We start from the raw sequence: 27,515 nt of genomic DNA on the forward strand, positions 1-27,515 counted from the left end.
ACGTTAAATGCTCTCAGTAAATCAATGTCGATCTGAAGAATGAAATAAATGTTTACCACGCAACGCGGTTATTTTTTTCTACAAATTTTTATTAAATAAGTTACGCCTATGTACATACAAAAACCGCAGTTGTACAAACCCTAATATAAAAATTAACGGTGCGCCTCTCGATCGCGAACACCACTATGACTTAAACCTAAAATGACTGGCATATAATTTTTTTTTGCTAGGAAAAATGACCGCGCGGTCTTTTGGCAGATTCGCTTCGTTTCCGGACCCCTATCTACGCGGTCCATTCCGCCGGGGGTTTCTCTAGGGTACACGGCCTCAAAAACTCCTGCCCTCTTTCGTGGATCCACTTGTTCGACACTGAAAATTTAGTTTTACGGCTCGCTTCGAGTGCTTACCCCTCCCATAACGACGTACCCCATTTCGAACCGGCCAGTACTGGACAGGCGGCGTGTCGAGTCCTTTTGTCCCCGTCCCCGCTGGGGAACAAATTATACCAGAACGCTGCAGACCCCTTTTTGGGCCACAGCGCAGCCTTAATCACTGGAAACACTGTCGCCCCCCCTTGTGGTACGTCGCTCATCTGGAAACGCACTTGAGGCGTAAATTATCAAAGCACCAGTGGAGTCTTGCAAATTCTATTAATGAAGTGAAGCATTTCTACAAAATTTGTAGCCCTTCTGTGACTTTTGATGTTTAGTTACTGAACCTCCTTGTTACCTCCTAAACTCCACCTCCAAACTCCCCGAAACTTTCTTAATGATCATTAATTAGGTTGGAATAGAGTCAGTTGAATGTGACTCCCCTGGAACTATGTAGTTAAAACCTCGTAGATATCTTCAGGGAGAATTATTTCTATGCAAAACCTAATGAGGTTTAAGAAAAAGCCTGGAGGAAATCCTGTAGATGTCTGGAAAGGAATTGTCGTGGTGGAACAGAAGAGACCTTGTTACACAGTTACACACCGGCGAATCTAAGAAAATCTGCTTTGTCTTGTTGTTAGGAGAACTCCCCAAAACTTTCTTAATGATCTTTAGGTCGTAATAGAGTCAGTTGAATGTGACTCCCCTGGAACTCTGTAGGAAAAACTTCGTGGATATCTTCAAATTTAATGACGTTTAAGAAAAACCCTGGAGGAAATCCTGTAGATGTCAAGAAAAGAATTGTCGTGGTGGTACGGAAGAAACCTTGTTACACAGTTACACAGCGGCGAATCTAAGAAAATATGGTCCGTCTTGTAGATAAGATATTAAAGTAGATAAAAGATTCAAGAGATGCAAGAAAGAACTACCTCTTCTCTTCTTCTTGTCCACAATAGAAACTAAAAAATTATGGGAATTACTGGTCTTTTAGTAGAGAGGGTTAGAGAGACGGTCAGAAGAACTCCCCAAAACTTTCTTAATGATCTTTAGGTCGGAATAGAGTCAGTTGAATGTGACTCCCCTGGAACTCTGTAGGAAAAACCTCGTGGATATCTTCAGGGAGAATTATTACTATGCAAAACCTAATGAGCTTTAAGAAAAAGCCTGGAGGAAATCCTGTAGATGTCTGGAAAGGAATTGTCGTGGTGGAACAGAAGAGACCTTGTTACACAGTTACACACCGGCGAATCTAAGAAAATCTGCTCTGTCTTGTTGTTAGAAGAACTCCCCAAAACTTTCTTAATGATCTTTAGGTCGTAATAGAGTCAGTTGAATGTGACTCCCCTGGAGCTCTGTAGGAAAAACTTCGTGGATATCTTCAAACTTAATGACGTTTAAGAAAAACCCTGGAGGAAATCCTGTAGATGTCAGGAAAAGAATTGTCGTGGTGGTACGGAAGAAACCTTGTTACACACTTACACAGCGGCGAATCTAAGAAAATCTGGTCCGTCTTGTAGATAAGATATTAAGTAGATAAAATATTCAAGAGATGCAAGAAAGAACTACTTCTTCTCTTCTTCTTGTCCACAATAGAAACTAAAAAATTATGGGAATTACTGGTCTTTTAGTAGAGAGGGTTAGAGAGACGGTCAGAAGAACTCCCCAAAACTTTCTTAATGATCTTTAGGTCGGAATAGAGTCAGTTGAATGTGACTCCCCTGGAACTCTGTAGGAAAAACCTCGTGGATATCTTCAGGGAGAATTATTACTATGCAAAACCTAATGAGGTTTAAGAAAAAGCCTGGAGGAAATCCTGTAGATGTCTGGAAAGGAATTGTCGTGGTGGAACAGAAGAGACCTTGTTACACAGTTACACACCGGCGAATCTAAGAAAATCTGCTCTGTCTTGTTGTTAGAAGAACTCCCCAAAACTTTCTTAATGATCTTTAGGTCGTAATAGAGTCAGTTGAATGTGACTCCCCTGGAACTCTGTAGGAAAAACTTCGTGGATATCTTCAAACTTAATGACGTTTAAGAAAAACCCTGGAGGAAATCCTGTAGATGTCAGGAAAAGAATTGTCGTGGTGGTACGGAAGAAACCTTGTTACACAGTTACACAGCTGCGAATCTAAGAAAATATGGTCCGTCTTGTAGATAAGATATTAAAGTAGATAAAAGATTCAAGAGATGCAAGAAAGAACTACCTCTTCTCTTCTTCTTGTCCACAATAGAAACTAAAAAATTATGGGAATTACTGGTCTTTTAGTAGAGAGGGTTAGAGAGACGGTCAGAAGAACTCCCCAAAACTTTCTTAATGATCTTTAGGTCGGAATAGAGTCAGTTGAATGTGACTCCCCTGGAACTCTGTAGGAAAAACCTCGTGGATATCTTCAGGGAGAATTATTACTATGCAAAACCTAATGAGGTTTAAGAAAAAGCCTGGAGGAAATCCTGTAGATGTCTGGAAAGGAATTGTCGTGGTGGAACAGAAGAGACCTTGTTACACAGTTACACACCGGCGAATCTAAGAAAATCTGCTTTGTCTTGTTGTTAGGAGAACTCCCCAAAACTTTCTTAATGATCTTTAGGTCGTAATAGAGTCAGTTGAATGTGATTCCCCTGGAACTATGTAGGAAAAACTTCGTGGATATCTTCAAACTTAATGACGTTTAAGAAACACCCTGGAGGAAATCCTGTAGATGTCAGGAAAAGAATTGTCGTGGTGGTACGGAAGAAACCTTGTTACACAGTTACACAGCGGCGAATCTAAGAAAATATGGTCCGTCTTGTAGATAAGATATTAAAGTAGATAAAAGACTCAAGAGATGCAAGAAAGAACTACTTCCTCTTCTTCTTGTCCACAATAGAAACTAAAAAATTATGGGAATTACAGGTCTTTTAGTAGAGAGGGTTAGAGAGACGGTCAGAAGAACTCCCCAAAACTTTCTTAATGATCTTTAGGTCGGAATAGAGTCAGTTGAATGTGACTCCCCTGGAACTCTGTAGGAAAAACCTCGTGGATATCTTCAGGGAGAATTATTATTATGCAAAACTTAATGACGTTTAAGAAAAAGCCTGGAGGAAATCCTGTAGATGTCTGGAAAGGAATTGTCGTGGTGGAACAGAAGAGACCTTGTTACACAGTTACACACCAGCGAATCTAAGAAAATCTGCTCTGTCTTGTTGTTAGAAGAACTCCCCAAAACTTTCTTAATGATCTTTAGGTCGTAATAGAGTCAGTTGAATGTGACTCCCCTGGAACTCTGTAAGAAAAGCTTCGTGGATATCTTCAAACTTAATGAAGTTTAAGAAAAATCCTGTAGATGTCAGGAAAAGAATCGTCGTGGTGGTACGGAAGAAACCTTGTTACACAGTTACACAGCGGCGAATCTAAGAAAATATGGTCCGTTTTGTAGATAAGATATTAAAGTAGATAAAAGACTCATGAGATGCAAGAAAGAACTACTTCCTCTTCTTCTTATCTACAATAGAAACTAAAAAATTATGGGAATTACAGGTCTTTTAGTAGAGAGGGTTAGAGAGACGGTCAGAAGAACTCCCCAAAACTTTCTTAATGATCTTTAGGTCGGAATAGAGTCAGTTGAATGTGACTCCCCTGGAACTCTGTAGGAAAAACTTCGTGGATATCTTCAAACTTAATGAAGTTTAAGAAAAACCCTGGAGGAAATCCTGTAGATGTCAGGAAAAGAATCGTCGTGGTGGTACGGAAGAAACCTTGTTACACAGTTACACGGCGGCGAATCTAAGAAAATATGGTCCGTCTTGTAGATAAGATATTAAAGTAGATAAAAGACTCATGAGATGCAAGAAAGAACTACTTCCTCTTCTTCTTGTCCACAATCGAAACTAAAAAATTATGGGAATTACAGGTCTTTTAGTAGAGATGGTTAGAGACACGGTCAGAAGAACTCCCCAAAACTTTCTTAATGATCTTTAGGCCGGAATAGAGTCAGTTGAATGTGAATCCCCTGGAACTCTGTAGGAAAAACTTCGTGGATATCTTCAAACTTAATGACGTTTAAGAAAAACCCTGGAGGAAATCCTGTAGATGCTAGGAAAGGAATTGTCGTGGTGGTACAGAAGAGACCTTGTTACACAGTTGCACAGCGGCGAATCTAAGAAAATCTGGTCCGTCTTGTAGATAAGATATTAAAGTAGATAAAAGACTCATGAGATGCAATAAAGAACTGCTTCTTCTCTTCTTCTTCTTTTCCACAATAGAAACTAAAAACTTATTGGAATTACAGGTCTTTTAGTAGAGAGAGTTAGAGAGACGGTTAGAAGAACTCCCCAAAACTTTCTTAATGATCTTTAGGTCGGAATAGAGTCAGTTGAATGTGACTCCCCTGCAACTCTGTAGGAAAAACCTCGTGGATATCTTCAGGGAGAATTATTATTATGCAGAACTTAATGACGTTTAAGGAAAAGCCTGGAGAAAATCCTGTAGATGCCAGGAAAGGAATTGTCGTGGTGGAATAGAAGAGACCTTGTTACACAGTTACACAGCGGCGAATCTAAGAAAATCTGGTCCGTCTTGTAGATAAGATATTAAAGTAGATAAAAGACTCATGAGATGCAATAAAGAACTGCTTCTTCTCTTCTTCTTGTCTACAATAGAAACTAAAATATTATTGGAATTACAGGTCTTTTAGTAGAGAGAGTTAGAGAGACGGTTAGAAGAATTACCACTCAATACTCCTTAAATTCCCTGGAAAAAACATCTTGCCGGTCAATAACTATAATTAATATGTTATATATGCTGGAAATTAAACTGAACAAAAAGGAGATGAGGGACCAGGTGCCTTAAAAATAAATTTCACACGGGATGAAAGCGGACAAAAGGCGTTGGCTTCTCGGCATTGGTCGAACCTATTTAATCCACAGAGAAGATTTTTTTTTTATTTGTAGATTTTAAGTTTTTGTAAGTTATTGGGATTATAGGACTAAGGAAACGAATATTTCCAAAAACAACTGTCACAGGAGTGGATCTAAGCAGAAGGAACATCCGCAATGCTCTAACCTCTCGCGGTTCTGTTGGAAATGAAACTGGGCAACAAGGAGATGAGGAACTAGTTGTCGCTTACTGGTATTTTTGTATTCCCTGAGAAGGTTTCTTACTTACGTAAAATAAGACAGTAGCGATTCTGTTCCCGGTGCCGAGATTCTTGAAGGCGTTGGTCTCGTCTTTCTGAAACCGAACCAATCCCTAGTTCTGCGTATTCCTTATCCTCCACCTCTACGTACCCGCGCAAAATCGAAGTGTGGCTCATAATGGCCGCCGATCCCGTAGTTGACCACTTGCAGCTCTTCGGCGGTGTCGACGGTCAGCCCAGTCATATCGACGATCCGCCTCGTGACGTCGGCCACGTGCTTGTGCTCGTACTCCTTCAACCATGCCGATTTGCTGATGCGATACTGGGCAACCTCCAGCTCCCCCGTCACCGAATTTTGAACCGTCGCCCTGCGAAACTGTTACGAGATCGATTCCCGGTGTGCAAATGGTGCCGGAATAAAAAATTGAACTATAAATCTCGAAGTAGACAACACCAGAGTCGTGCTATGGAGGATCTAAAGTTCTTGTTATGGGCTAAAGAGTTGCTAAAGGCTTCTGAAGTTTGTAAGTTTGACACTTACCCTCGGTTGAGCGAGACTTTTGATGGTCAGCATCTCGTCGTCGGACATGACGTCGTGAAATATAAAAATGTCCGGGTCGCGGTGAGCTTCCTCCACCTTAAAGGGCGCCACCGACAAGTGCGGCTCTCCCCTGGTCACGTACCTGCACACGAGTTTCGCTCGTTCCTCCGGCGGCGCTGCCACTTCCCCTCTACAAAGGGCCTCGTAGAGGTCCTTGCCGAACGGGTCCGGCTCCGTCGTTTCCTGAAACGGGCCGAGGGTTGAGCCGCTACCGAAAGCTCCGAAGTGGCGGTGAATCGCGATCGACATGAGACGACGATTACTTTCGATAATTTTACCCCTTGCGTTTCAACGTCCTGCGAACCGTCGTCTCCCTTTTTCATCGCGCTCGGACTAGAGGTCGCTCTCGTCAGCTCGTCCTCGTAGTAAACCTTGTTGCCCAACGCTCTCGGATGCGACGGGACCAGCTCCAGGAGCTTGTTGGTCAAGTCGAGGGCGAGAGGGATGTCGCCTGAAACCGAGCGTTACCTTTGAAAGAGCAATTTCGTCTTCGAGACTGTTTTCTTACCTTGTTTGTAAGTTGAAAACGCCAGGTACTCCAATATGTCACTCTGGTCTACCGTTTCGTTTGCCTCGCTCCCGAGTCGTGCCTCTGCCTCCTCCATCCACAGCATCGTGTGGTAATAGTCGCCGTTGTTGTAAATTTGCCTGCCCAGCTCGAAGCAATCGGCGGCAGACATTTCCGCGCTGTATTTCACCCCGTTGAGTTCTCCTTAACGATGCAAGAAAATCATTTTCATATATTTTTTTTGTTATTTCAACGAATCAGCAAAAACGAATGTTTTACCCAAAAACACTTTATTCATGAGTGGCAATCATGCGCACGAAGTCGTTGCCACGTCCCAAAAATTTCGACCTATCAGATTGCACGAAAGATTGGTATTTTCGGTCAAATTTTAAAACTTAACGTGATCCAGTTCCATGAGGTCAACCCCAACGAATGTTTTGCGGGCTGAAGCATCGGAACTGGACCTGGATACAAGGAGGAGAAAACTGGCAGTGTCCTTTCTGTCTGGAGTCCTCGCCATTTCGGATCACCCTATAACAGACCTCATAGAGAGTTTCCGAAATTACTAGGTGCCCCATACCTGGTTCAAACATTTAAAATCTAAATATCAAATAGAGAAAATGGGGAAGCCCATTTGAGAGAGAAAATAGAGAAATATATCGCCTCTAAACAGGGTGAGACGAGTGAATTAATTAATTATAAATTTTCGGCAAAACTTCACAAAGAAATGGGTATTGCCTCAGCAGAGATGGTAGCAATAAAAGAGGGACTAAGAGTTGCTCTACAAAGAGCCTTTACACAACTACTATTATAGAGTACTACAGGTCCGAGAGATGATGATAAGGGCTAAAAGTATGGGAGTAGATGTTATGATGGCCTGGATATTGGTATTGGATAGATAGATTGGTAGATATTGGATATTGGAAAAGACCTAAATATACGCTTGAATATTAAGCTGGACATAAACTGGAATAAAATTCTTAAAGATATTTTTTCGAGAACGGTGGAAAAACTCAATACAAGAAAAAGGCAAAAGATAGAGAAAATTAATACATCGTCATTTTCCTAAGAGAAGATGGTATTCTGAACTTGCCTACATAGACGCAATATAACTACGATAATTAGGATGAGTACTGGATTTATACGTAAACTTTAGAAGTTATGGGCTTAACTTACCACTTTGTGTTGAAAATATGTTATGTTATGTCTAAAACTTTGAGTTAGGAATCGAGGTCGGACAGCTAGTAACAATACTAGGGAATTTTAAATTATATGTATTTGAATCTGTTGTTTTTTCTCAGATCTGACGAGCCTGGTGCCATGGCCCACCCTAGGCCAGTAACGCCCGTCCCAAGTCCCACAGTGCTGGAGATGGTTTGTCCCTTTTTTGTTTTTTTGTTTTAGAGGTGACCGTCTTGACTGTTTGTCTTAGTTTTTTATTAGCAGCTTTTTATGCCTCTTAAATAGAAATAGAAGTCTGAAAAGTAAAATTGAAGCGAGGTGATAAGAACTGAAAGTTCAGATTTTCAGGAAATTATATATTTTGACATGACAATTGTTTCGACAACACCGTGTCTTTTTCTTTGTCGAAACAATTGTCATGTCAAAATATATTGGGTTGTTCGGAAAGTCATTTCGTTTTTTTTGGGGCACATGAAAGACAGTTTTCGTATAATGAATAAATATTTTATTAAATTGTATATTGGCCATTCTGGTCCAACACCTTTTGCCATCTTTCTGGCAGTAACATAATTCCCCTCTCATAAAAGTTTTGGTCCTTGCTGGCAAAAAACTGGTTCAGGTGGTTTTTGACATCTTCATTTGAGGTAAAGGTTTTGCCATCCAAAAAATTTTGCGGGGACCAGAACAAATAGTAGTCGGAAGGCGCCAGATCTGGAGAATATGGTGGATGTTGCAGTACGTCCCATTCAAGCTGTAAAAGTTTTTGGCGAGTGACCAAACTTGTGTGAGGTCTCGCATTATCCTGGTGGAACACTACACCCTTCCTGTTGATTAATTCGGGCCTCTTCTCTTTAAGTGAATCATTCAATTTGTCCAGTTGATGACAATAGACTTCTGAATTAATCGTTGTATTGTCCGGCAAAAGCTCAAAAAAAACGATTCCTTTGACATCCCACCAAACGGAGAGCATCACCTTTTTTTGGTGAATGTTGGCTTTTGACACGCTTTGAGCCGGTTCATCTTTTCTGCTCCATGACCTCTTGCGTTTAACATTGTTGTATACAACCCATTTTTCGTCCCCAGTAATAATCCGCTTCAAAAATGGATCATTTTCTTGACGTTTGAGGAGCGAATCACACACGTCAACGCGACGACACAAATTTCGCTCCGTAAGGACATGGGGCACCCACACATCGAGCTTCGAGGTTAAGCCCGTGCCTTTCAAATGGCCATAAACAGTCGAATTCGACAAATTTAATCTCTCACCGATCTCTCGTGTAGTTATTCGCCGATTTGCATCAACTAATGCCTTTATCGCATCTTTGTCAGCTTCGACCGGCCTTCCAGACGGTGGTGCATCTTCGACATCAAAATTGCCGGATCGAAATTTTGCAAACCAGTTCTGGCACTGGCGTACTGTTAACACGCCTTCTCCATACACATGCGTCAATTTTTTTCTCGCTTGGACAGCATTTTTACCTTTTCTGAAGTAAAAGAGTAAAATATGACGAAAATGCTGCTTATTGCTCTCCATATTTAAAAGGGCACCAACCAAAAACTACTGCGTAGAATTAATAGAACTTTTTCACACACAAGCCTTGCAATATCAGCTCTCAAGACATATAATGGTTATGCGGCTTAAGTGTAAAGTTGGTTTCGAAAAAACGTAATTAAGTCCTCTGACGGGAAAAAACGAAATGACTTTCCGAACAACCTTATATAATTTCGTGAAAATCTGAACTTTTAGTTCTTATTTATTCTGAAAAGTAAACTTCCCCAGGAGAACAGTCTCGATTATCTGGGGTAGTTCCAAATTGCCTAGTAGCATCGCCAACCCCAAAAAGAAGAAGAATAAGAAGTTAACCTTTTGCATTTTGTTAACCTTTTTTGCATTAGCGTTTAAACATGGCTGGCCGAATTGTTTTATGTTGCAGTCACCAAATAAAGTGTAAATGAAGAAGAAGAAGAACCAATGTAATCAGAGTTACGAAGAGTGTAGGATCAGAATTGAATTAGTCCTTGAAATATGTGACAAAGGAATACAAGAGCGAATTTTTTATTTGTGGATTATTGTAATTTGATTGAACTTGGCAAGCAAAACATAAGAATATCGAATCCAGGCTAGAATCGGTATCAAAAAAATTAAGCGTTGTGCCAGAAACAAGGACACTTTTCCGAAGCGTGCTTCAAGAATAAGAGTCCAAAAGATTTAAGTTTTCCCACAAGAATAACCCAAGTGAAGATCAACAGCGGACATCAACACCCCTACAAAAATAAAAACTCTACAACATTAAATTATTAAACAACTTCATATTAATGATTGTAAAAGTGAAAAAATTCAATTAATTGTTGGTATTAAACTTTGTTAATTGGGATTAAATTGATAAAAATTAAACTTAATTCAGGAGCAGAGATAAGCACATTAACTTATTTCGCTTATAAAACTGTAATGTAAAAATGTAATGTAAATAAATCACCAAAAGAGTTTTAAAAAATCCTTCTTACTTAAAAGAGCTCCATTTTTCATCGGAATCAGAGACTTAAAAAAAAGATATCGTATAAGTTGGCAATATTTTAAGTTAGTTTATGAGAACTTGACGCTCGTTAAATCACAAAAGTACGGAAGTTTATAATATGGTTTTATTAAGGGAGTTTGGTTATTATCGGCTTGAACCGACAAATAAATAAGTTCCCATCCATAACGGCATAATGTAAATGGACTTACCTCTGGCGAGTGACGAGGTCTCGAGTCTGTAAGTGTCCTGCAGCCTTGTCAGGGCCACCGCGGCCCCGTTCAAGTCCTCATCTGTCGGAAACTCCATGGTATCCCTGAAGTAGCTAATGTTCGCGAGCGCATCTAAGGGAACGTCCTACTCATCTACCCGCCCTCTTCCGTCCGTTTGGCCGAACTTACCCGCGTTCACGTTGGTCGCTATCAAGGCTTCCACCTGCGACCAGTCGGTGGTAAGTCTCTTTACCAGGGTGTAGGCGTTGATCGGGTTGGCCAAGTAGGACTGGACGTCTTGCGTCGCCCTGTCGTGTTGTTTCTGGTAAACGTCGGCGTATCTGTAACAATGGCGCACGTGGCGAATGCGAATCATCGCGAGACGACCCTACCTCTTCAGCAGGTCGAGTTTTTGTTCTTCGGCCCTTATGTAGTTTTCCAAGGTGCTTATAAGGACCGACTCCGTGTCGAGTAGGTGTTCCATGTCGACCAGCGCCGTGAAAACTTCACCGCTCGCGTGACGGTGTAGCAACGACAATGTTAAAACTAGGATGTGCTGTTTTAGCATAATGACCGTTGTCGATTTCTGTAACTCACAAACTTATGAATAATATCGCAACAAAAATCTGGTATAGAAGTGACAAGTGAGCTTTGCAGTCTATGTTAAAGGTAAGAATATAATTTCTTTTGAGGAAGCTTATCACCATAAAAGCATACTTATGTACACTAAATTAAATTGAACTGAGGTGGTAAAATGGTAAAATCTCGGAACCCAGGGCCAGTCAATGAATCTGTATAACAAGTGTTTGACTGCATTATTAAAACCTCAAATAAAAATGTTAAAAAAAATTTGGCCGTCCTCGATTACAACAATTTACTGTAAAATGAAAGGCGCAAGGGGGAAAAAATGTTTACAGTAAAGATCTTAATTTTGTACATAATAAATTACGTTTGCAGAGTAAATTCAATGTCAATTTATTAGTTTTCGCAAAAAAATGGTTTACAAAAGAAAATTTAACCTTAACTATATCGATTATTGTTCATTATTGCCGTCGTCGTCGTCGATTTCGTTGATGTAGATTGTAGGTAAAGGATTAGTACAGCTATCACCATTGCATTCTAAGCAAGCTGCAGTGCAGTTTAATCCACTTTTCCTGCACCCACAAGATGCTCCACATCCTGTTTTGCATGCGCAAAAAATAATTTTTAGTAAAGATTCTGGAGCTGGTCGCTGCGGCATTGTCCCCCATTCTTCTGGTGATATTTCTTTTCCGAACCATGTTTGAACTTGTAAATATACTCTTTTGAAGTGTTCAAAAGCGGCATCCGCAGTAGGTGGTAAAGACGGCAGTTTAACGCGGTTATTTTTGGCAGTTGCTTTCAAAAAAGAGTTATATCTCAATGCGTTAAGATCTTTTATTTTTTGGGGGGCGTTGTATGAAGCAAGAGTGCATGTAACACCAGCTTTGAAAATTTTATCGATGTATTTGCATTCATTTTTGAAAACCGTCGCAGCATTTTGCAAGTCCGTTCGTTTTTCGAACTTTTTTGCAAACACGTTTTTGCCACGTTGAAAAAAAGCTGACGTATTTCATATTGTTGTTTCTTAAAACATACGATTGTATTAAATCCAAATTTACTGGGGAATACAATATTATCCTCATAATGGTTCATTAACCTCATTTTTATCGTTTTATCATCAGGAATATGATCAATTCTCACAATACTTTTTAATTCTTCCAGTGAAAACTGGCAGTCATCATTTTCTTCAATATATTTAAAAATCTGCTCCATTGCTGCATCAACTTGTATTGTGATCGGATGAATTTTTTTATCCCTCTGGGTCTATTTTACGGTAGTTTTCAATCGCATATAACAATCCGCGTGATACTTAGCGTCCTGAGCTACTAGATCTAACACACCTACAATTCTTTTATGGATATTGCGACAATGTTCGCTTTTCTCTTCGCTTATCAAATTTAAAATAGTTTGCTTGAACTCAGAGGTAGTTACGTAGCTGATTTGCTGTCTTACCGATTTGGACTTTCTTCTTTCCTTCATTTCATCCGCTTCTTTTTCACATAAAAAACACTTATTTTTCCAATCAAAATCAGTAGAAGTAGCCGTTCGCAGTTTTTTTTATGGGTGGAGAGCATGTTGATGTGGTGTTCTTTTTTTTTAAATAAGCATTAATACATCCTTTATTGATATATTTTTGTCTGCATACTGAATGCACGTAGACAAACACAAAAAGTAGAAAATTAAATATATTGGAAGCCATGGAGATAAACAAAATGAGACATTCAAATGTACTGCTTAACGATCAATTAGATGTAAGTACCTCTCCTTTATTGAATTTAAATTCTCACAACATTAATTAGGGTTTTATGGTCATTTTTCGATATACATAGTAGCAGGTAGTTTGTAAATATTACATTTGAATAAGACACGGTGTTGTCGAAACAATTGTCACGTAAAAATAAAAAATTCGTGAAAATCTGAACTTTTGGTTCTTATTTATTTTTACATTAAATTACGTGCAAAAAAAAGAAAGCGTCTCGAATGTTGTGGTTATTTGAACTCGATGCGCTCTGTCATATTAATTGCATTTTTTTTTGTTGATCTAATATTACAACTTATTAAATGGGTGTTAAATTTTGCGAGACATGAAAACAGGTTCGGTGGCGTTAATAGAACGGAGATATTATCGAAATGCAAATCTCATCGTCAAGATTTATTGTCAAAGTTGCCATTCGTTTCCAGTTTGCGCGATATCCTCTTTCGTCGAAAACAATGACGGTGAATCGTAATCGTGCTGAATCTGAAAGCTCGGTTTCGCGAAAAAAAAAATACCGATTGCCACACGAGACGAGAAGACGCCTGCTTTTTATTTCGCCAAAGGTCGCGTGCATCCAAAGTAAACAGCGGGTCGTGTGAAAGTTTCGATTCTGTTAGGAAAAAAAACGCCATTTTAGTCCGGTCGAGTGCGTTTCCGATGTACCTTGGGCTATAGCAGTCATTGGAGAGAACTAAAATCGTCTCTTTGAGACATCTTCGAGGAATGAATAATGAAAGGCTCCAAACCGACAAGTAAAAAAAACTGTTACTTCTAAGGCTGAAAAATGCAGTCAAGATTTAAGAAGATAAAAATAAACTATTGGAAAATAAATTGTAGTATTTCTCTAAAGGCAAAAAAAAGCCTGGAAGTCTGCGGTTAAATGTTGGTTTCATGGAAATCACAACACGTCGCATTACACGTTCTTGTTTAGTGAAATTTACGTTAGAAACAAAATAAATCATTACGCGGTGAAGAAATCGATAGTACAACAGAAAAAAAAAACTTTCATGATGCATATAGAACGGAAAATAACCTATCTGTCAGTTGTCAAAAGTCAACTGCGTCACGACTATCGATGCTCCGTGACTGTTACAAATATGTCAAAAACGAAGAACGCTCTATGCTTTTTGGGAATTGTGTTAATTCATCAAGAAATTTCTCAGATTTTGCTGTGTATTCGAGTGAACAGCGAGTGAAAGGCAATTCGATCAGGAGTTATATTTTGCGACCCGCACGCAAAGTTGAATTGTTGAAACTTTTTCGGTAACGACAGCGTGGGAACGTGCGTCGAGATAATCTAGTCGTCGTTGCAAATCGAAAATGTGATTAGAGAAGACCATATAGCTAATGATAAAAACTGATTCGCTCCAGGCGGCTATGACATTTGCGTGTGCAACATGCATACCCATGGAATTTTGCGCCATTTTCTTTCTAAATTGCAACGCATTTAACTCGTTTTCTCCACGAACATTTAATGGGATTTGAGTATGCCTGAAAAAATTCCACTTGTTTTTCTTCTTCTTTTTTAGCGTTTTCCACTTTTGAACATAAACCCCTTCAAGTTCCTTCTTCTGTTATCATCCGTCCATCTCATTGGTGGCCTTCCACTGGGTCTTCGAAACCAGGACTGATTTGTTAGGGCTTTGTGCACTAATTCTTATCTTTTTAAGGGATATTCCCAGCATTGTCCTTTCCATTGCATGTTGCGTGACTGTTAGAATGTTCATGTCCTTCTAAAAACTTTAGTTCTTAGATGTAGTTGAATTTGTTGGTTCTTCTGTATATAGCTTAGTTTTCCAAAGGCTGCCCAAGCTAGTGTTCTTTTTATTTCTTCCGAAGAACGGTTTTTTGGCCTAGATATATTATTATTATTACGTTATTAGCTATTAGCTAGGCCACATCCAAACTGAAAACTGTCGAATTTACTGTCAACGGCCATGTTGGCTGTCATACGCCGCTAGATCTTATTCGTCTATTATTATTTTTGCAAAGGCCCGAAATATCGGCAAACAAATATTTTCGTAATTTTTGCACAATCTAGCCTTTTCAATTAGCTACACGCTCGGCTGAGCGCGGTGATTCGGCGCAAAACAACATTTCGGCGTAAATATGAAGGACGCCCGTGTAAAATAATATAATTAAATTATTATTACTATGTATTTGAAGCTCATCCTACCGGATCTGTATAGTTATGGTTGCATCATTTGCGTTTTTTTCACTGCCTTATTAACGTTCGATTTTTCGATTGGTGAAAATTATACCCCTGGCAGTTAAGACATCGGTTTTGGTTGTTATTTTTTGGTGAAATATTGATTCAGGCAGCGAATGAAATATTAAAAAAAAATGGGAATATTTCAACAATAAAAATTAATCGAAACCGAAATCTTATCAAAATCCTGCAATCTAACCCGCGCAAAGTCGAACCAGTCCTGTATGGGTCTCATTAAAAAATAAGTTCGCAACTGTTGCTCAGATTTTACTAGGCAACTGTTGCATCTATTTAGGTTGAAGGTATAATCACGCAAACTCGACACATATTTTTGCCGATTAAGGCAACATTGGAAGGTAATTTTTAAAACTGTTTAGATTAGTAAACCGCATGATTATTGTTAGTAATGCTACTAAGACAAGCGGGTGTTCTACAAATGAACCGAATAAAGTTTTCTTATTTGCAGTTCATGATCCTTTTCCTTTCCTAGCCTTAAAGAAACAATACGAAAGTCGTATGTATTTCTCCTATGACGTATATGCCAATATATCAAAAAACGACGTCGCCGCCGCCTACATCGTAGCCCCGCATAAATAATAAATGATATTTCGATAAAAATTTTCAACGAAAAGAAAAAAAAGGCACTTCTAAAGTGGGCAACGCAAAACAGACATCATTTGTTCTGGCAGACGTGTAACTGGTAAGTCTTGCGTCCACTTTAACATTTTTGAAATTTATTTATCTTAATAAAAATGATGTCAATTTATAAAATAAAGTAAATATCGAAGTTACGCCCAATTAGGACCAACACTGATGACGAAAACTGTTGCCTACTTTATATAGATCAACGACTTCAGCATGTCCCATAATAACCAATGCATTTAATTGCTTATCCGATCGGGCGCAATGTTTATCTTCGACTGGCCAAAGCGCCGCAGACTTAATATAGTAATGAGATAATACCAAACAAACGAATTTGACATTAACAAATCGTGCGAGTTTAAAACAATTAGAAGCTTGAACACTCGATCTCTCAAGTTTTAATTAAACTTACTCTCAACAGGGCCAGAATTCAATTCTCGTACTTTCCGGAAAACTTATTTATCGCGACAATATCGGCTTCATCGACGCACAGGCTCCACTCACACCCAAGCCTTCGTTCCCACTGCTTAATATAAACATGTGTTTAGCTCTTCAATAATCTTCAAACATCGAATATTGCAGTTTCGTTTCGATCGCGACATCTCTCGACGAAACCTTGTCAACAACAACCAACGTTAAAGGTGTCTGAAGCAAAGCGCCCTGTGCAGTGGTGTCGCGTACTAAACAGATGGCGGCAGTGTTGCTTTTTCTTTTCGCATTATGCGAATGAGGGAGCTTATATCTTTCGCGCGCCCATATTCTAAATATCTAAAGCATACGTATTGGTTTAAACACAATTATAACCTATATTTATAAAATTTGTGATTCCGGAAGCTGTCGCAGGGTATGAGACCCGCGGTACCACGCCAATGCTTCGTTTTTGGTCGACGCGAGCCTATTTGCTTATTCATCGCGATGAGCCATCGTCCTAGAGTCTGTAAAGGTCTTGACAATGAAACGCGACTTATTTTATTCAGTGCCAACAAAAAAATTTAACGAGGCTCCGACCTGCAGTAGTCAGGTAGAGACATTTTCGTTGTCTTACTTCTTATTTCGACGCTGGCGTAGGGGGGCGGTAGGGTGAGTACCACCATTTAAAGCGTAGAGGTGTGAAGGTACTTTTTTGGTTTTTTCTTTTTATATTGGCTATACCGTAAAACTTATTTATGTAGGTTGAAAGGAAAATTTCCCGCCGGTTATTCTATTGCTACTATTTTTTTCATCAACCTGCGTTAGTAATTGTCGAAATGGCAAATAAAATTCGTTAAAAAGGCCTCCAATGAAAGTTAGCTGCTTTAAATGACCAAGAATTAACGTACAATTTAATATGTCGAATTTCTACTTCCGGATTAACCGGAAGAGATAAAATATGTATAGTACTTTCAATGGCTGTGGCCTAATGGCGGCTACCGCTCCTAAGTTTACATTACTATTAAAAAAAAAATCTAATTCCCACGGATCCGAGCCACTTCGGACATTTCCGAAATTTTACCGCACGCATTTGGGAGCAATCGGATGTTTTCGGAGACGCTTTGAATTTTTGAGGTTTGGTAATTCTGACCGTCATGTCAAATGTCATTTACCGCACTTGTTGCATAATATACTATAAAATCCGCAGCATCGTAGACCTGGCTTGTGGACTCACGGCCAAGTGCTAAATGAGAAAGTGTGTTAAGTGTCCTAACTTTGGAGATATCAACTTCAAATTTAGCAGAGAAGTAAAAGTCCGTCTCCACATTTAAACGGTAGAAATCGCGTGCAATCAAACTTTACCAAGTTTTTTTTTAATATTTTTAATTTTTTTTATTTGGTCGTTTTAGCTTTTAGAAAAATATGTTTTCCTCCATAATCGTTCACCCGATCCGCAAAATTCTTTAACCAGCAGACGCGGAAGATCGAGTGCCATAACAGTTATTTCAGGCATTTTTTCGATTATATACAGGGTTTTCAAATTATAGGCAAAAATGTAAAAGGTCTAAAAAATTGTTCTTTTACAGAGTAAATTACTAGTCACAAATAAAAAGTCGTAAAAAATATGGCTAATTGGTTCAAACAGTGTCATAGGTCGCATCAAGAGCTACAATTTTTGTGTTTGCGGTTTTCGTCTATCGCATGAGCTGCTCGGGATATTTGCAAAAATCCATATTGAAATCGTTATTTCGGGGGCTGTCAAGACGCGATGACGTCATTGATTATTATGACACACTGCATGGTTTCTAGAAAACCATTTACTATTTTCAAAAAATTCTTGAACCAGGAAACGTGGACGATCCAGGGCTATAACCCCTACTTCGAGAAATGATTGTATCGTATACAGGGTGTGTCGTTTATGAGCAAAAAATCTAAAATATCCTAAAAATTTCCGGTTTTGTGGGTAAATTATTGGCGATAAACGAAAAACCGTTAAAGGTGGGATAATTTTATTTGAACAGTATCGTAAAGCGTGTCGCGAGAGTGTTTTTCGTCAATTATACGGGGCGCGAGATATTTGAAAAAATATCATTCGACCACGTTGTTATTTGTGCAAATTTTAATGTTTACCGATGTTTGCTGTAACTTTAAAGTTCGACGAGATGTGAAGGACATTTTATGCAGGGTGCATGTTCCATAGTGGTCCGCAGGAGCACGATAGAAAAACAATTTACTACATGAAAGAGCGTCGAAATGCTCTAGTCTAGTACTGCTCCATGGTCAGCACGAAAGCGGTTTTAATTCGGGTTTTGTTAAATGCTGGACGGACTAGAAAACATCCCCGGATGCGGAACGGTTGCTCCGGGGCTATTAGTTAACGCGGAAGATTAAACACACGTTGCGGCCAGTTTTAATTGAGGCAATTCAGTTCGCATTCGAGGCTAAACTTTAACGTCGAGGAAAAGTTCGCTCAAGCAAATAATGCGGCCGTTATATTCTGCATACGGATTTTTGACATCGTTACTTTTGAAGCGGTAATACATTCCTCTTGAATTTCACGTAACAAGTTTTATAATAAAAAAAAAGCAACGGAACTTTAATTAAGTGAGGCACGGGGGAGAGTACGGGCCGTTTTTTTTTTGAGTTGTGCTTTTTGTGTTGGAGACTGTTTAGCACTAGATGAATATAATAATGAGCAAATTTATTTAACTAGCTTTGCGCCCAATTACAGAAAAATGTAAATAAGAGAAAAATAATGAAAACATAGTACAAAATACAAGGAACCTATTACTCACACAAGTACTCTAATCAGTTATAAGCTCTGCGCAACATATGTCTGAAACAGTATTGAAGGTACCACACATAAATAAAATTGGTGTACGTGGTACGTGTGTTCTCTGTATTACATTGAATCGCGTGCGAATTATGCAAAATATGTGCGAGTCTAGTGTATCTCAGGAGATGCTCCCGCCCAAACGTAGAAAACGCTGTCCTATTGAGACCAAGGAAGTTATACACAATGTTTATTTGACTCTCATTGAACGTGGTGCCAGCCCGTCTTTAGAAGAAACGGACACATCGACGAAAATTCCAACATAAACTGTATGGAAAATTGTGATTAATCCCGTTTCAGCGAGGAAAAAAAGGAGCGATGCTGACATTTTCTCAAGATATAAATAAATAAAATTTACCAGTTATACGAGGAACAAAGCGTGCGTACATTAGATATCTTAATTAGGAGACTTGAAAAAGATGTTAAATGTACTACCTTATGGAAGTGTATTCAACACATGGGTTTTAGATTTAAAAAAATTGACAAAAGCCAAGTTTTAATGGAATCCTTTAGAATTCGGAAATGGCGACTGGAATATTTAGAAAATATTAGGATTTACAGAGGACAACAAAGGCCAATTATTTACTATAATAAACCTGGTTCGACACTTATGATACCCCGGAAAAGGGTTGGGTTGACTCAACCGATAAGTGTAAAACAAAGGCGCCATCAAAAAGAGGTAAAAGAGCAACTAATTTGGCTCTAAAGATGGTTGGATTCCAAATGGACTGTTTCTGTCTGCGAAAAATATTAAAGATTCTTCTCTGGATTACCATGAAGACACCACCGCTGATTTATTTGAAAGTTGGTTTAAAAACAAACTAGTTCCAAACATTCTTCCTAATAGCGTCATTGTAATGGACAAGTTATCACAGTAGACAGTTGACTAAAACCCCTTCCTCATGTGACACAAAAGCAAGAATCCAAAACGAAGATTATACCAGAAAGCAATCAATTGAGGTTCTACAAAGCTTGAACCTACAAAAGGAACACATCTGTGATAATTATGCAAAAAATCTAGGGCATACAGTTTTAAGGCTTCCATCTTACCACTGTATATTTAATCCCATTGAACATGTTTCGCACCAGCCGAAATCTGCCATTCGTCGTAACAATGTTTTCCCCGTGTTAACTCCAATGTCCTCAAACTTATAGAAACCGAAGTTTTTAACATCCCTCCACAAAGTTGGACAAATTCAGTTAAACATATAGAAAAAGCAGAACAATCGTATATCCATATTGCAAACAATATAGAACAAATAACAATTAGAATGGGCGATGATACTGATATATTATATGAATAATTGTAAGTAATTTAAGTAGGTAATAAAAATAATTTGTAATTTTATTTTAGATTTAAACATAAATACATACATAAATAAATATTGTTTAGTATCTTTCCTAACAAAACCCCAAATAATTAAATTCTGAGCAAAGTACGGACCTGTTCGGCCATATTTCATTCTTACAGCTTGCCCGGGCCTTTCCTCAATTCGTTTCAGTGAGTCACTCTCTTATATCTATGAACAGACTTTACCCTTTTCTTATAACGCTTTAACATTTCTAAGTAAGAATATTGAGGTTTACCTGACACAGAGATCTGAATTATGGCAAATAGAAATAAAAAACAGTAGCAAATATCTTGGTACCCTATTGGACACACCGCTGAAATGGGATATTCATGTTTAAACACTAGTTAAAAAAATCAGATCCCTACTATATATTTTTAAGCAAACGAGATTTAATGTCTAACTGTTTTTTGGGTATTAAGTGAAATAGCTCATAACGAGTACTTGGGGAACACCAAGATATTTTTTAACAGGCAGCAGGCGACAGCGTTCCCCGTACTAAAGTTTAACCTAAAAAAGTAAAGTACAGGCATACTGGTGTTCTGAAATAAATTAATAATAAAAAATTAAGTTTTGTAAAATTCAGGTTACGATAAATATAAATAGAAGCAACATAATATAAATATACGAGAGACCAACCACCGAAGCTGTTAGAAATTTTATATTAAAAACAAAGCAGGCAGTCTATTTTATCATTTCTGAAATTACTATTAGTACTATAGTACGCTTTAATGAAAGCACAATTCAACAGAAAAGTGTTGTAAAATTCATCGGAGTTTATGTAGACTGGTTCGAACAGATCGACCGCATTCTCAGAAAACTTTCTGTTTACTGCTTTGTCATATGGGGGCTCCGCCATTAATACGTATTCGTTGATTGTTATTGTTTATACATTTGTTATTTATCCATCAGTATTACTTATTATTATTATTATTAGTAATTTACTAATTATACTAAGATAATTTTATACTTGTATTATCTTTATCTTTACTATCTACTCCATCTATCTGAACATTATTAACTTTTGCCAAACAAACGCCATGTCTTCATCAAGTGTCTAGCCCACGTCATACGTCTGTTATTTTTATGTTAACCAAAAAAGAAGCCAATTTTTATTGCAAAACATTTCATATATCGACTCGATATCAGCACATTGTATTTGCGGATCTTCACACCGACTAACACAAGATGCAAACCACGTTTCTCCCTCAGTATAGAAATTTAAATCACTAGTCATTATACGTATGATAAATATAATTTTTAATTATACTGATATGGGTGTTTGAAACGCACGTATTTATCATGATCCGATTATAACGATAGGGACGTTCGAGAGCCTAACTTCCACTTAAAAAAATACTTTTCGAATCAGTACCGTTACATTTGCTGCCTGGAGGGAAAGGTAAGTACCTAATAGTTTATAATTTTGATGTGTCGGTTTAACATATACTGTAATACTGTCGAGTATATTGTCGGCCATGTTGAATTTGCGAAAGTTAAAAATTCAAAAACCATTTTTCGAACCGAATCGAACGGGGTTTTTTCGATATTGTACAAGGCGCGCTAGTTGTTCGCCAAAAACCGAATGTTGGCTTCCTCGTGGAAGAAAAATCGGCCACAGCACTATTGCCGATTTTCGCTCACCACACATCGTGTTCTGATATTCCGCGTTAGGTGAAGATATGCAACTGTCTTAAATTTACAGCTATCGATAACCTGAAAACTCTAAAAAATATTTTTTCGAAATTCTTGATGACTACAATTTTTAAAAATTACAAACAAAATGACAAAAATTATAATAATGGTGTTTAAGTTTTAATCATATTAAGATTGCAGATATTTATAGTGTATTTTGGTGATCTTATTTGTAAAACAAATCTTTTTTTACCTGTAGAAGTGCTTGATGGATTTGGTGTTTGTTTTCAAACAATCCAAAATACTTTTTCAGCTAGAATTTATGCCATGGGGTATCTTGCGTAAAAATACTAGTATTTTATCTCCGTCATTGTTTTTGATTATTGTACTGTTCCAAAATTCAATCATATGGAAATAAGTATTAATTATTAATTAATTAATTATCATTAGTCTCCATTAATAGGAACATTCCGAAAGATGGCGACATTATTTTGTGTTTATTTCTTTTACTGAGGGAAGAGATATCGTTATGTTGTTTTCGCTAATGTGTTAGACCCTTATCAACAAGAAGTTAAAAGTTCCCCCAGCATATAATCTAGTAGTAAAAATTGGTTGGGTTTTTAGGGGTCCAAAAGGCAAATACTTTTTATTTCTGTAACTTTCTCGGTTACGTACAGGGTGTGTCGGTTTAGTTAAAAAAACAAAAAATCCGTGGATATATGATGGAGATGGGAGCGAATCGAAGGCAAAGCATCGACTATATTGTTGCAAACATCGGAAACTCCGTCTTTAGTCAGCTTAACTTAGGAATATCAGATGATTTAGCCCAGGCAGTAACTTTTAAACACTACTCACAAAATATGAATTTCAATGCGATGATCGGTTGCGAACAAAGTGTTGTTACAGGCAACAGCATTGCTGAATTCCGTAGCTATTTCGTGAAGGAAATCATACCTCTTTTGGAATACACAAACATCGACAACCTGTTCGACATATCCTGCGGTCATGTACTATGGTGCTTTGAGGTATCACATCCTAAAAGAACAATTCAGCAAAACAACACAAAACTTAAAAAATCTATACCATTTTCCGAAAAACCAAATGAGTGAATTAAAAGAGTTAAACCAGGGACGAAAAACCACTAATAATGAAGCTGTGGAAAAAAACTACAGAATTATGAAAAACCTGGTAAACAGACAGGTCGCCGACGAAAATAAGTCTTTCTAACAACAAAAGTAAAAAAATGTGGAAACTTGTCAACGAGAAGCTGGGTAAGAAAAAAACTCAACGCCGCATACGAATAAATGTTAATAATGTCAATGTAATTAATGATAACATGATAGCAAATGAATTCGGACAATTTTTTGCCATTCAAGTGCAGTCGAAGACCGATACTATGTTCACTAAAGATGAAACTGGCACTCTTCCAACCACCAAGGCAAAGAGTATGTTTTTCATGCCATACACCGATAGAGAGGTACTAACCTTAATTCCATGACAATAGCTATACAACTCATAAAAACCTGTGGAGATGTTTTAGCTCTATATTTAACTACTATTATCAATACGTCCGTTCTCTGGGGGCAGTTCCCTGCGGCATTAAAAAAATCAAAAATGTTTCCTGTATTCGAAAAGGGAGACTCTGAGCTAATAGAGAATTATGGGCCTATAACAATCGCAGGTTGGTTCTCTAAAGTACTCGAAAAGGCCATGTACGACAGAATGACACATTTTTTGGAGCAAGAACACATTATATCGAATGTGCATCATGGTTTCCGTGTTGGTTACTCAACGGAAACGGGGACTTTAAAAACATAAGACATGTGTGTTATCGTATTGTTTATATACATAATTCCATGTATCTTTATACTACATACATACCGGGCTTTGTGAATCTATCTATCTATCTATAAGAGAGACAAATAAAATTGAGATCCGGAATTGGGGGTTATTGCTTTTCGATTAGTAACAACGTTCTAGTTACATAAAACTTCTTGCCTAGGCAAATGAAACGGAATCCGGTAGCCGGAACGGTTAAATTTTATTGTGTACTTGAACCCGGCATGTCAAATTACCGAAAGCAATCAAAGCGAAACTGGGAACAAAGGATTTGTTTCCAGGTGCTTTGCCCTGCGAAAACTTGGCGATATTTTTTTTGTTATCGTCGTTATCAGAAGAAAGAAATAAATTATCTCTGATGAAAATAATAAATATGTCACACGTTCGTCCAAAACACCCTGGCGCATTTGTCTTGAAGTAAAAAAATTAAACCCCCATTGTCTTGAATCGATACATTTTCGTAATATTTGTCTTGGACCTGTTAACACGCAGACACGCATTTCATAGTTATTTATGTGATGTGGAGTGAATGTGTCGGAGAGGTGGCTTTGGTCGGCATCGCATCGGAAACGAAAATTGTGTTTTGTTTTGATTTGATTGGGATATGAAGTGATAAAAAATTTCCACGGTGATCGTTTGCAGCATGTATAAGGTTGTTCGGAAAGTCATTTCGTTTTTTCCCGTCAGAGGACTTAATTACGTTTTTTCGAAACCAACTTCACACTTAAGCCGCATAACCATTATATGTCTTGAGAGCTGATATGGCAAGGCTTGTGTGTGAAAAAGTTCTATTAATTCTACGCAGTAGTTTTTGGTTGGTGCCCTTTTGAATATGGAGAGCAATAAGCAGCATTTTCGTCATATTTTACTTTTTTACTTCAGAAAAGGTAAAAATGCTGTCCAAGCGAGAAAGAAATTGACGGATGTGTATGGAGAAGGCGTGTTAACAGTACGCCAGTGCCAGAACTGGTTTGCAAAATTTCGATCCGGCAATTTTGATGTCGAAGATGCACCACGGTCTGGAAGGCCGGTCGAAGCTGACAAAGATGCGATAAAGGCATTAGTTGATGCAAATCGGCGAATAACCACACGAGAGATCGGTGAGAGATTAAATTTGTCGAATTCGACTCTTTATGGCCATTTGAAAGGCATGCGCTTAACCTCGAAGCTCGATGTGTGGGTGCCCCATGTCCTTACGGAGCGAAATTTGTGTCGTCGCGTTGACGTCTGTGATTCGCTCCTCAAACGTCAAGAAAATGATCCATTTTTGAAGCGGATTATTACTGGGGACGAAAAATGGGTTGTATACAACAATGTTAAACGCAAGAGGTCATGGAGCAGAAAAGATGAACCGCCTCAAAGCGTGTCAAAAGCCAACATTCACCAAAAAAAGGTGATGCTCTCCGTTTGGTGGGATGTCAAAGGAATCTTTTTTTTTGAGCTTTTGCCGGACAATACAACGATTAATTCAGAAGTCTATTGTCATCAACTGGATAAATTGAATGATTCACTTAAAGAGAAGAGGCCCGAATTAATCAACAGGAAGGGTGTAGTGTTCCACCAGGATAATGCGAGACCTCACACAAGTTTGGTCACTCGCCAAAAACTTTTACAGCTTGAATGGGACGTACTGCAACATCCACCATATTCTCCAGATCTGGCGCCTTCCGACTACTATTTGTTCCGGTCCCTGCAAAATTTTTTGGATGGCAAAACCTTTACCTCAAATGAAGATGTCAAAAACCACCTGAACCAGTTTTTTGCCAGCAAGGACCAAAACTTTTATGAGAGGGCAATTATGTTACTGCCAGAAAGATGGCAAAACGTGTTGGACCAGAATGGCCAATATATAATTTAATAAAATATTTATTCATTATACGAGAACTGTCTTTCATGTTCCCCAAAAAAAACGAAATGACTTTCCGAACAACCCAATAGCTTTCGAACCTACGCTGCCATGGAAAATCTGATTTCTAGTCAGACGCCTTAACCGATAGACCAGGGCTAAATCTGTTTGAAAGTAGAACTATTTCTGGTGATGTGCCATTTGAAATATAAGGGCATTATATTATAAATTTATGCACTACATCCCCATATTTGAGAAAAATTTCTGCGCTGAGCTGTTAATTAAAAAATATATATTTCAAGCAAAACAATTTACATATATACATACATACCTATACATATAGGTACACCATACGTATGTAGGTACGTATTCTGGTAAGCCTAGGCTTTTGCTCATAAAAAAGTAGGAAATTGGATTAAACAATGTAACATCAAAGTCACATTTACCCTACATATCCAACTTCTCTTAATCTCATTTTATTTAAGACTGTTTTTTTAATTAAGATTCAGGTGTACTCGTATTTTGTTACTGCGTTATGTTTCCGACAGGATGTAATAAGTATAAATAAGTATTTTTTGTTATTTTTAGAACATATTACTAGGTTTTTTGCATTCGTAGCACTGTTAACTGTGTTATGGTTGTTATTATACTTTTGGAATATAAGACTATGTTTCTTAAATGTTCTCGTTTGTGGTACTTTTAAGTATGGCGTCTTCGGGAATGTCAGTAACGCAAACCTTTATAAACCATTAGATATCGACGTAAAACCCACTTTTTGAGTCATACAGTTGCCAATTTCGTTAAGACCCCTGTCAGAACCTGCTTTTTCGCCTCTTAATGCACCCAAATCTACCTTAGAAAAGCAGATATGTACTTATAACCAATTTTTTTTTTTCGCTCCTGATTTCGAGCAGATTATAGTCAAAACCTGCATTTTCATAACTTATCGGGCTGTAATCCACTTTAAAACTGCAGAAAACTGCTTAAAAACCTACTTTCTTGGATTAATAGTAGGTTTTTCTTCCATTTTTCAAACAGATTCCAGTCAAAATCGGCTCCTCCGACACATATCGAACCTAAAACCGCATCAAAACTGCAGATGTCAGCTCAAACTATCATTTATTGATCCAAGAAGTTACCTTTTGTTGTCAATATGTTTCAAATACTAGTCAAAATTGGCGTCTTCCAGCATCATAGTAATGAAAACCTTTATAAACCATTTTTGGTCAAGAAAATTATTCTGTCTTGGAAGAAGAATCAAAAGGTTTTGTTTTGAATCAGCAAATATTTTCCTTCTAAAGGAAATGGTGTCTTAGATGGATACACTTTCATTTTATAATAAAACAATTTCTGTTTTGCAATAAAGCACAGAGTTAAGAGATTTTTGTGATAAATCTAGAAAATATTCTCTTGATGAATAGGATCATCATCAATACAAAATTAATGGGGCTGCTGGTTGTTAATTCAATTTGTTGATCGAAGTTGGTAAGTAGATGTTTACGCCCGGAGGGCGACGACATCTTAAATTAGCACTGGGAAGCTCGAGGACTCCCACACAGGAAAAATATTTTTTGATCGTTTTTTTTTAAGCCTAATGCCACGTGTAGTCATAAATAATACTTATTTATTTTCTATAATGCGAGCGGGAGTAAAAAAGCCGGTAAAGAAGAAACGTGTCGGGAGGTGGGGGTTGGGAGATGTTAGATTGTGCCAAATTACTCGAATATTTTTTTTCTCGGTCCCATATCAAAAAAAAATGTCTACAGCCCATTATCTCAACTTTTAAGTCAGCGCTCGCAAAAATAAGACTTAAGAAATATATATATTTTTTTGCTTATTTTTTGTTTATAATTAATCAAACACATTAAATAAAAAATAACCCTGGATATGGTTTTGTAGAGAATTAAATTCT

At 37.9% G+C, this 27,515-nt stretch overlaps 2 protein-coding genes across 5 annotated transcripts in view; one reads left to right on the plus strand and one right to left on the minus strand.

The window, feature by feature from the left end:
• Positions 1 to 68: 68 nt before the first annotated feature.
• LOC132702041 (prolyl 4-hydroxylase subunit alpha-1) lies at positions 69 to 16,227 on the minus strand. 2 transcript variants are annotated; one of them, XM_060670444.1, is made up of 11 exons: positions 16,103 to 16,227; positions 10,894 to 11,087; positions 10,691 to 10,842; positions 10,502 to 10,633; positions 6,595 to 6,798; positions 6,365 to 6,537; positions 6,027 to 6,269; positions 5,637 to 5,861; positions 5,515 to 5,580; positions 427 to 592; positions 69 to 369 (listed from the first exon to the last, which is right to left on the minus strand). In XM_060670444.1, the coding sequence occupies exons 2-11, from the start codon at positions 11,067 to 11,069 to the stop codon at positions 284 to 286; spliced, it is 1,623 nt and encodes a 540-aa protein (XP_060526427.1). In that variant the 5' UTR covers positions 11,070 to 11,087; positions 16,103 to 16,227; the 3' UTR covers positions 69 to 283. The 2 variants fall into 2 exon arrangements, with proteins under 2 accessions (XP_060526427.1, XP_060526426.1); XM_060670443.1 differs by having other exon boundaries at positions 6,350 to 6,537.
• Positions 11,097 to 27,515, plus strand: part of LOC132702040 (neutral ceramidase) — a 46,173-nt gene continuing 29,754 nt past the window's right edge. The window contains exon 1 of one of the 3 annotated variants that reach the window (XM_060670440.1): positions 11,097 to 15,748. The gene's annotated coding sequence lies outside the window, so the exon portion shown is untranslated. Of the gene's footprint in view, positions 15,749 to 16,642; positions 16,771 to 21,607; positions 21,686 to 27,515 lie in introns of those variants that run through there. The other 2 variants (XM_060670441.1, XM_060670439.1) reach the window with 2 other exon arrangements.

Source organism: Cylas formicarius, unplaced genomic scaffold (assembly GCF_029955315.1).
Source record: "Cylas formicarius isolate icCylForm1 unplaced genomic scaffold, icCylForm1.1 PGA_scaffold_5__7_contigs__length_24384050, whole genome shotgun sequence".
In the NCBI taxonomy this organism is placed as follows: domain Eukaryota; kingdom Metazoa; phylum Arthropoda; class Insecta; order Coleoptera; family Brentidae; genus Cylas; species Cylas formicarius.

Excerpts from the sequence above, each read along its gene's own strand:
- LOC132702041 (XM_060670443.1), bottom strand. The coding sequence starts at position 11,069 with ATGCTAAAACAGCACATCCTAGTTTTAACATTGTCGTTGCTACACCGT. Across the intron at positions 6,538-6,594 it reads GTTTTCAACTTACAAACAAG|GCGACATCCCTCTCGCCCTC; the intron begins GTAAGAAAACAG and ends GCTCGGTTTCAG. Across the intron at positions 5,581-5,636 it reads CACACTTCGATTTTGCGCGG|AAAGACGAGACCAACGCCTT; the intron begins GTACGTAGAGGT and ends GTTCGGTTTCAG.